Source organism: Triticum dicoccoides, chromosome 4A (assembly GCF_002162155.2).
Source record: "Triticum dicoccoides isolate Atlit2015 ecotype Zavitan chromosome 4A, WEW_v2.0, whole genome shotgun sequence".
In the NCBI taxonomy this organism is placed as follows: Eukaryota; Viridiplantae; Streptophyta; class Magnoliopsida; order Poales; family Poaceae; genus Triticum; species Triticum dicoccoides.
Genome location: NC_041386.1, coordinates 747,663,793 through 747,672,765, shown reverse-complemented (window position 1 = coordinate 747,672,765; position 8,973 = coordinate 747,663,793). Strand labels below are relative to the sequence as shown.

At 48.7% G+C, this 8,973-nt stretch overlaps 2 protein-coding genes across 2 annotated transcripts in view; both read left to right on the top strand.

Moving 5' to 3' along the window:
• Positions 1-3,736: 3,736 nt before the first annotated feature.
• LOC119288436 (protein ENHANCED PSEUDOMONAS SUSCEPTIBILITY 1-like) lies at positions 3,737-5,388 on the top strand. Its single transcript, XM_037568060.1, has one exon. The coding sequence runs from the start codon at positions 3,798-3,800 to the stop codon at positions 5,220-5,222; it is 1,425 nt and encodes a 474-aa protein (XP_037423957.1). The 5' UTR covers positions 3,737-3,797; the 3' UTR covers positions 5,223-5,388.
• A 3,197-nt stretch (positions 5,389-8,585) lies between these two features.
• LOC119290033 (protein SUPPRESSOR OF GENE SILENCING 3 homolog) overlaps positions 8,586-8,973 on the top strand; it is a 5,320-nt gene continuing 4,932 nt past the window's right edge. The window contains exon 1 of the mRNA XM_037569165.1: positions 8,586-8,668. Within this exon, the coding sequence (XP_037425062.1) occupies positions 8,617-8,668 (52 nt within the window). The 5' untranslated portion in view covers positions 8,586-8,616. The remainder of the gene's footprint in view (positions 8,669-8,973) is intronic.

Genomic DNA, 8,973 nt, shown 5'->3' with positions numbered 1-8,973 from the left:
CCCCTGCCTTGTGGGTCCCTTGGACCTCCACCGACCTCAACTCCAACTCCATATATTCATGTTCGGGGAGAAAAAAATCAGGAAGAAGGATTCATCGCATTTTACGAAACGGAGCCACCGTCACCTCCTGATCTTCCTTGGGAGGGCAGATCTGGAGTCCGTTTTGGGCTCTGGAGAGGGGAAATCAACGCCATCATCATCATCAACCATCCTCCATCACCAATTTCATGATGCTCACCATCGTGCGTGAATAATCCCATCGTAGGCTTTGCTGGACGGTGATTGGTTGCATGAGATTTACCATGTAATCGAGTTAGTTTTGTTAGGGTTTGATCCCTAGTATCCACTATGTTCTAAGATTGATGTTGCTATGACTTTGCTATGCTTAATGATTTTCACTAAGGCCCGAGTGCCATGATTTCAGATATGAACCAATTATGTTTTCATGAATATATTTGTGTTCTTGATCCTATCTTGCAAGTTATAGTCACCTACTACTTGTGATGATCCGGCAACCCCGGAGTGACAATAGTCGGGACACTTTCCAGTGATGACTGTAGTTTGAGTTCATGTATTCACTAAGTGCTAATGCTTTGGTCTGGTTCTCTATAAAAAAGGAGGCCTTAATATCCCTTAGTTTCCAATAGGACCCCGCTGCCACGGGAGGGTAGGACGAAAGATGTCATGCAAGTTCTTTTCCATAAGCACGTATGACTATATTCGGAATACATGCCTACATTATATTGATGAATTGGAGCTAGTTCTGTGTCACCCTATGTTATAGATGTTGCATGATGAATGTCATCCGACATAATTGATCCATTGCCTACGAGCTCGTTTCATATTAATATTTGCTTCATTACTTTTTTGTTGCCACAGTTACGATTGCCACAAAACGGCTACTGTTACTTTTGCCACCGTTACCGTTACTTCCATACTACTTTGCTACTAAATAATTTGCTGCAATTAATAAGTCTTTTAGGTGTGGTTGAATTGACAACTCAGCTGCTAATACTTGAGAATATTCTTTGGCTCCCCTTGTGTCGAATCAATAAATTTGGGTTCAATACTCTACCCTCGAAAATTGTTGCGATCCCCTATACTTGTGGGTTATCAAGACGCTCGAGGAAAACCTCCATCAACTCGGAAATAACAACGAATTTGTGGACTCTATCCGCTTTGCTAGAGCCACCTTTGCTAGACTGCTCGCCCTCGAAATTTTCATCATAGTAGCTTGGTGAATTTGGGAAGAGAGAAATGCCAAATCTTTGACAATCTCAACCCTAGTATATTGATTATAGGTTTCACCTTTTCTTTTGAAGGCAATTTCACCTACTTTCCTTTAGACTAAAAGTTGACAAAGCTAATGCTCTTAGAACATGCCTTAGTTCTCACCCCTTGTACGAGAGAACATCCGGTGGAAACCACCAGGAAATTATGTTTTGATGTTACGGAAAGTTCTGAAGAAAATACAATGTATCTCAGAGAGATGTTGTTCTATACACACGTAAAAATTCAAGTTAAAACACAAATTGATTTATGTGGACGGTATGAAAAGATAATTCAGCAAATAGTACCAAATAGTAAATGGGACTATTCGTTGTTTCATTTTGTAAATCTTTTACAGGTGCTGTATACCGCCTAAGGTATGCATCCACTTCCCGCTCTTGTAATAATATTTTCTTTAATAAAAATTATTGTCAGGGCCTTACCTACTGTTTTCCAGTCAAATAATTACATTACTCCCTCCGATCCATATTACTTGCCGCTCAAACGGATGTATCTAGACGTATTTTAGTGCTACATACATCCATTTGAGCGACAAGTAATATGGACCGGAGGGAGTAGTTTACAGAGGGGATACAACACAAGACACAACTGTGGAAGTATTAAAAAGAGTGCAAGTGCGCCTTCCTTTCCGTCAGGTCTATGCAAGCCTTTCTTGTCAACGGATGAGTAATATTTTTGTGGATTTTGAGACTGGTGATTAATAAACTCCCATACCTACTCCGAGTTTGGTTTCTCTCTACATGCAACAAGACTTGGACCAAGACCAGTCAACTCTGCTAATACGTACTACAAGTTACCTTCGGTGAAACTTCCTCTATATATCGGTTTGTCATAGGAATCTTAAGCTGTCCAGTTACCTTACGTACACGTGTAACTTTTTTCATGATATTAGTATATCATTTGTGCATTTCCGATTTGAATAGCCGTTCGTCATCCATTTGCTCATTTAGTAGGCGGTTCACCTAATGTAGAGGTTCAGCATCCAAAAGCCGAAGACAGTATGCATGCACACATGCTTTTGAATCAGGCAGTAATGAGGTCACCTTTAGTCAGTAAACCTTCAAACACCCCTGACTTTTACTGACTAAAGTCCTCCTCTCTCTCCTCTAATTGGTGTTGCACAAGGGACATTTAATACTGAGACATTTAATGCTGACTAGTAGTAGTCACCTTCCAAACAGAGCCTGAATAAAAACTTCTAGTCTGACTACTACTAGTCACATGACTAGAGAGTATCCAGACACCCTCTAAGCCTCCTGCAGTGGTGTATCGACTGAACGAGTTGCACATCTTGGTGAAGTTGTACCTATTATTGAGGTCAACGATGAACAGCTTGCCAGAGTGAATGTAGGCGTCGGATTGTTACATGGCCGCCGGCCTAAACTAGGTAGACAGGCAGTAGGATGAGGCCTCCGCGACCCCTGGCGGCGCATGTATTTTCGCTACTAGCATGGTGACGTTGCGTGCAGGAGAGAACCATTGCGGCAGACCATCTAGTCCTACCATTTGAGGCCAGAATACCCCTTGGCTCCCCTGCGAGAACTCTTATCTAGGGTTTCTCTGTCTTTCGCCAGCGCTGTCGGTCCGCCTCGTCTCCTATGGTCCTTGGACCATGGAGGCGTGGTGGACGCCGGCCCTTGCCGGCGGGAGGGCTTCGATTTTAGCTCTATTTCTAAGTTTTGTTAGGGTTTATGCCATGATCAAGAGACGAGGCCGCGGCGGTTTCTTGAAGATAGAATAAGGTTCTCCCCACCTAGTACCAGTCTTGGCGATGCTTCTAGGGTCGTCGAAGTGCGTGTGGAGGTGTGTTTCTGGCGGACCTCGTGGGGATCTTGTTTGCGTTTGTCTTTGTTTGATCCGTCTGGATCCGGTCTTCGTTCGTCTACGTGTATGTAGGTTGGATCCTTTCGATCTACGCTTCTTTTCATCGGCAGCGGTTGCTTTCTGGTGTTTTGGTCCTATGAGGCCTTAGCACCACGACTGCCCGACTCTGACGAGGGAGGGGTGATAATGGCGGCAAGCCTTCGACTTGCTCCAGTGCTTGTAGTCATCACTAGATGGTCTACGGACCTGAATGTAGTTTTTACTTCTTGTGTTCTTTGTACTATCTTGACACTTCATGAATAGATTTGAAGATTTCTCGCAAAAAAAAAAAGTCACCGAGTGCATCCTTCTGGATTGAAATTCGGAATCCATATGAAATCGAGTGATTTGGTAAAACAGAATCCGTAATAAACACGTGTGCGTATCTGCAGATATCATGTGTCCAAATCAAAATTGAATTTGATCTTTCTTACTAGTGGTTTGGTCGTAAATGGTAAGATAAGAAAAGGTCCAATTTTTGGAGGAGTGACACCAACCCCCAGTCACAATCCGTAATTTACCCACCCACAGGGGCTATAAATCTCTTTCAAATTTTGTTTCCGGCCAACAAACCAACCAACCTGGTACGCACGGCTGCCACGACGGACCAAATCTTTTCTTATCCCCAACCCACCACCAACACCATGCCGTCACGGTCGCCGTCCATGGTGCGCGTCGTGTCGTCGTCCACGGTGAAGCCGCCGCCGCGCCCGCGCGAGCGCATCCCGCTCACCTCCTGGGACGCCTCCATGCTCTCCTCCAACTACATCCAGAAGGGCCTCCTCTTCCACAGGCCCACCTCATGCTCCCCGGTCAACGCCGCCGACCACCTCGCCGCCGCGCTCGGCGACGCGCTCGTCCACTACTACCCCATCGCCGGCCGCTTCGCCACGGAGCAGCACAGGGACGACCGCACCGGCGCCGTCGTCGGCTGCTCCGTCCACGTCGACTGCGACGGCCAGGGCGTGGAGGTCGTGCACGCCGTGGCCGACGGGGTGACCATGGCGGACGTCATCCCGCCCGACGCCGACGTGCCGCGCGGCGTGTTGGCGCAGTTCTTCCGGCTCACCGACGCCGTCAACTACGGCGGCCAGGAGCAGCCGCTGTTCGCCGTCCAGGTCACCGACCTCGCCGACGGCGTCTTCGTCGGCTTCGCCTACAACCACGCGCTCTCCGACGGCACCGCCTTCTGGGACTTCGTCAACTACTGGGCCGCCCTCGCGCGCGCCAGGCTCGGCCTCGCCCCCGCGCCACCGGTGGCGAAGCCCTCGTTCCAGCGCTGGTCGCCCGACGGCGGTGCGGCGGGGCCGGCCGTGCTGCCGTGCGCCGACGTGTCGGAGCTCATCGAGCGGGCGCCCCCGCTGCAGCTGCGCGAGCGGATGCTGCACTTCTCGGCCGACTCGCTGGCGGCGCTCAAGGAGCGCGCGCGGGAGGAGCTCCTGGCCGCCGGCGACACGGCGGGCGCGGCCGCACTAACCAAGTTCCAGGCGCTCTCCTCGCTCCTCTGGCGCTGCATCACCCGCGCCCGGCGCCTCTCGCCGGAGCAGGACACGACGTGCCGCGCGGCCATCAACAACCGCGGGCGGCTCCGGCCGCAGCTCCCGCAGGACTACTTCGGCAACACCATCTACGCCATCGGGACCGAGGCAACGCGCGCTGCGGACGTTCTCAACCGCGGGCACGGGTGGGCGGCGGCGGCCGTGGGGCGGGCCGTGGCGGCGCACACGGACGCGTCCATCAGGGCGCGCGTGGCGGCGTGGACCGCCAGGCCCATGGTGTACACGCACCGCTTCTTCGACCCCACGGGCACCATGATGGGCAGCTCGCCGCGGTTCGACATGTACGGCTGCGACTTCGGGTGGGGCAGCCCCGTGGCGGCGCGCAGCGGCGTGGCCAACAAGTTCGACGGCAAGACCTCGCTCTACCCCGGCCGCGAGGGCGGCGGCAGCATCGACGCCGAGCTCACGCTGTCGCCCGAGAACATGGCGGCCCTCGAAAAGGACGACGAGTTCTGGGCCGCCGTCACCCCAGACGCGCCCGTGCCGGCGCCGGAGAAGAAGGCCACTTGAATCATCTTCCATTCCATGCATGTCAACACCGTACCTCTGGTTGGTGCGATTTTCATTTTCTTGGCTTTGAATTTTTATTTTATTTTTGCGAGAAGCTCGGATTTGATTTGGCTGAGGCTTCCTTCCTTCCCACTAAGTAAAATGCCACATCTTTGAAATTTGGATACAAACAAGTGTCGCTTTTATACCACAAGAACAGCCGGCTAAAAATGGATACACCACCAAAGAGATACTACATGGGGCAGTGAACTTGCCGAACCATTCAACTACGTATACATGTTGCAGTCGTCGCCATATTCAATATCTGCCTCGCTGTGGAGGCGAGGACTGAAATGAGAAGGAAGGAGTTCGGCGAGATGACTTCGATTAAGCAGAAAGAATGATATTTTTGGACATGTAGTCAAACCTACCTCTATGTGAGGATTGCAACCCACAACCTTAATCGATAGAGTTACTAAGAGGGTGTTTGTTTCCAGGGACTAACTGCTCTTCTTCCTGATTCTGATTGGTGCCGATCACCAAAATATGCTCGCCGATTTTCATTTCATTTTGTTCGTGTGATCGATTAACACAAAAGTATGCGGCAAGAAATTTGCTCAGATTTGATTTGGAGGCTTCCTTCTTTCCCACTTCGAAATTTGGTGAGTATATATTGCTTATCCTCTCGGATACAAACAAGTGCCATGCGAGGAACAGGACAATATGTCGCTTTTAGACTGACCACGAGAATAGCCGGCTAAAAGATGGATACACCAAGCCATGAAGCCAAAGACATACGCGGGGCAGAAGAGCCAACTTGAATAACGGAGATGTAGTCGTCGGTATGTGAACTTGTCAAACCATTCAACTATACGTGATGTAGTCGTCGCGGTATTCAGTGTGTCACTTCGTCATATCTGCCTCGTTGTGGGGACGACGACTGAAATGAGAAAGGAAGGAGTTCGGCGACATGACTTTGGTTAACCAAAAAGAATGATATGATATTTTGCGCATGTAGTCAAACCTACTTTTATGTGAGCATTGCAACCCACAACCTATATATATTGCTAATAATCAACAAGCTTAATGTACATGAGACGGGAATCTTAATTAGGGGAAGAAGATGAACGTGAAGAACATTGATTTCAGAGAGGAGAAATGGAGAGAACACAAAACTATATGATATTCTACGTTGTTGTGTTGTGTCCTTGATCTTTCTCATGCAGTTGAATCTATAGAGTTGAGATTCAATAGAAATGACATTGAGACTTGAGAGGTTCGATGTGGCCATTAAATATTAGCATTGGAGCAGGAACTTGGCAAGTTTCTCAAGATAAAGTCAGGGTAGATAGTGCTACCTTCGTCCTGATTTATTAGTCTTTTTGTATTTTGTGTCAAACTTTGATCTTATATTTAACCAACAAAATATTAATGTATGTCATAAGAAATAATATCATTGAAAACTATGTTCAAATACAAATCGAACGTTATATTTTTAGTGACATGCACTAAAATTCTGTTAGTTAAATCTATAGCCAGAATTTAGCACAAAATGGGAAGGGGGCTAATAACCCAGGATGGAGGTGGGAAGAGTGGCAGCTAACCTTTGCATGCCATGGCTTCATCTTCTGGCCTCAATCCCCCTTCCTATACCCCGACGTCTTACTTGGCCTGCCTCCCGTCATGGGCTTCAAGACCACCCCTCTGTGTGCTACACCGCTTACAAGAAGAGGACAATGTTGATCACGTCGTGACCCAATGTGTATATGCAAGGGACGGATGGCATAGGTGTTTCGTTATCTGCTGCAGCTTAATGTGTATGACGGACACTTCATTATTTTTCTCACCTCACATGTGAAAGGCAGTTTGCATCTGATGGTTGAAAAAAGATTGTTAGTGTATCGAAAATTGTAAACACATGAAGGCATAGTTTAAGAAACCGGACTGGTCATCAAACCGGTGAGCCTGTCGTTTTAGGTTTTCACCGGTTGTCCACCGCTTAACTGTTCCATTCGCTAGTTTTTTTTACCATAAAATAATGTATATTAAGTAACTATATATGGTAATATATTACTTGAAATGGTCAAATTGAAGCATTTCCTTATACTTGACAAGAAATGTGCCCAGCCGAGGTGGTTATTGGGCCAAGAGTTGTTTTGGCCTACCACCTAACTATCCTGAGTTCACCTACCTGTTCTCCCTAGTTATTTTAATTGTTTTTTTCCTGTTCAACTGCAGGCAACGGTGGTGAGGGCGGCGTGATCCATAACGGACCGACCCGACGTGGCGACAGTGTCCAGGCCTCCCCACATCCGCCCCACAACATATGGAGACCTCCTCGCTGGCGCCTTATGTGCCAGTAAAGGAAACCATCGCCTTGTTACGTGGGCCGGCCCAAAAACGAGCCAACGAGCTTGTGCATGATGCGCGCTTCCCTGGCTTTCCCTTACTAGATCGTTTCGCTTATTGAAAAGGGAAAAAAAACTCGATATTGTCGTGGTTCACTGGTTGTTGTAGACCGTTCAGCCATTGGCCATTGACTTTTGAGAAAAAAATAAAAAAAAGCTCGCGGATTCTAAAAAGTTCACATATTTTCAAAAAAAGTCCATCTACTTTCAACAAAAAAATTCACTAATTTCTTTCACAAAAAAAAATGTGAATTTGAAAAAAAAGGAAGAAAAAGGAAGAGAGAAAAAAAGAAGGAAGAGAAGGCAAGGACTCGACCGCCGGGAGGCCCATCCACCTCACAGCCTAGATTCATTACACAGTCCAACTATGAACCGACGATATATTCATGCTGCCTGCCAACTGTTTGGTTGCTTGTCTCAGGCTCAATTCTGTAACATGCTCGTCCATTGCCAATTCACGAATCCTGATAATTGTCTCCAACTCAATAATCGTTTGCCACAACTTGTGATAACCATGAAAGCCGGTTGCAGCTCCTGCCGTCCACAGTTGTAGCTCGCCGTTCCGGGCGTCGAGGGAGACGAGGATGTAGCTCTGCATCCATGTGCAAAGCTCCCGCTTGCATCAGCTCTGGCGTCCTCAACGTGTAGTCGTCGGCCCTAGTATTTTGGGGACTCGGAGAGAGAAAGAGGACAACGGTGGGGATGAACTGGATTAGATACTCACGGAGTTGGGGATAAGGTTTGTGTGGCCAGCCTTGTTGCGTTGGCCAAATGGTCACGTGGGCGAGTTGCATTATGACCATACGATGGTGTTTAATCCCATGCCCGCGGTGCATCTGGCGCAGCGGTTCGGCCGGCCGGCTGGCACCAAACGTTTTCCACAGAACAAAATCTCTAACTTAAGAAAAACTAATTGATTTCCTTTTTTTGGCAATTAATTGATTTCCTTTTAATTGTATAGTAAGAGACTCGAAAGCAGAGACCTCGGCTGGAACCAAACCCTTGTGATGTCCAGCGGTCGACGCGGCGGCGGGCCTCCCGGCAACGGCGACAACCCCGGTGAGACCACACCCCCCCTCTCCCTTCCTTGCCGCAGTTTGGAGATGCCCCTGTGCTTTGGATATCCGCGTGGTGCGTGATGGATGGCGCATCTGCTGATTCGGTTTTCCTCGATCCATCCATGGGGCGGGCCGAGTGATTCCTGAATTATCTCCCTCCCTCCCTTGCCGCGGTGTGGAGATGCCCCCGTGCTTTGGGGATCCGCGTGATGTGCGTTTGATGGCGCATCTGCTGATTTGGTTTTCCCAGATCCATCCATGGGGCGGGCCGAGTGATTCCTGAATTACCTCCCTCCCTCCCTTGCC

Excerpts from the sequence above, each read along its gene's own strand:
- LOC119288436 (XM_037568060.1), top strand. The coding sequence starts at position 3,798 with ATGCCGTCACGGTCGCCGTCCATGGTGCGCGTCGTGTCGTCGTCCACG.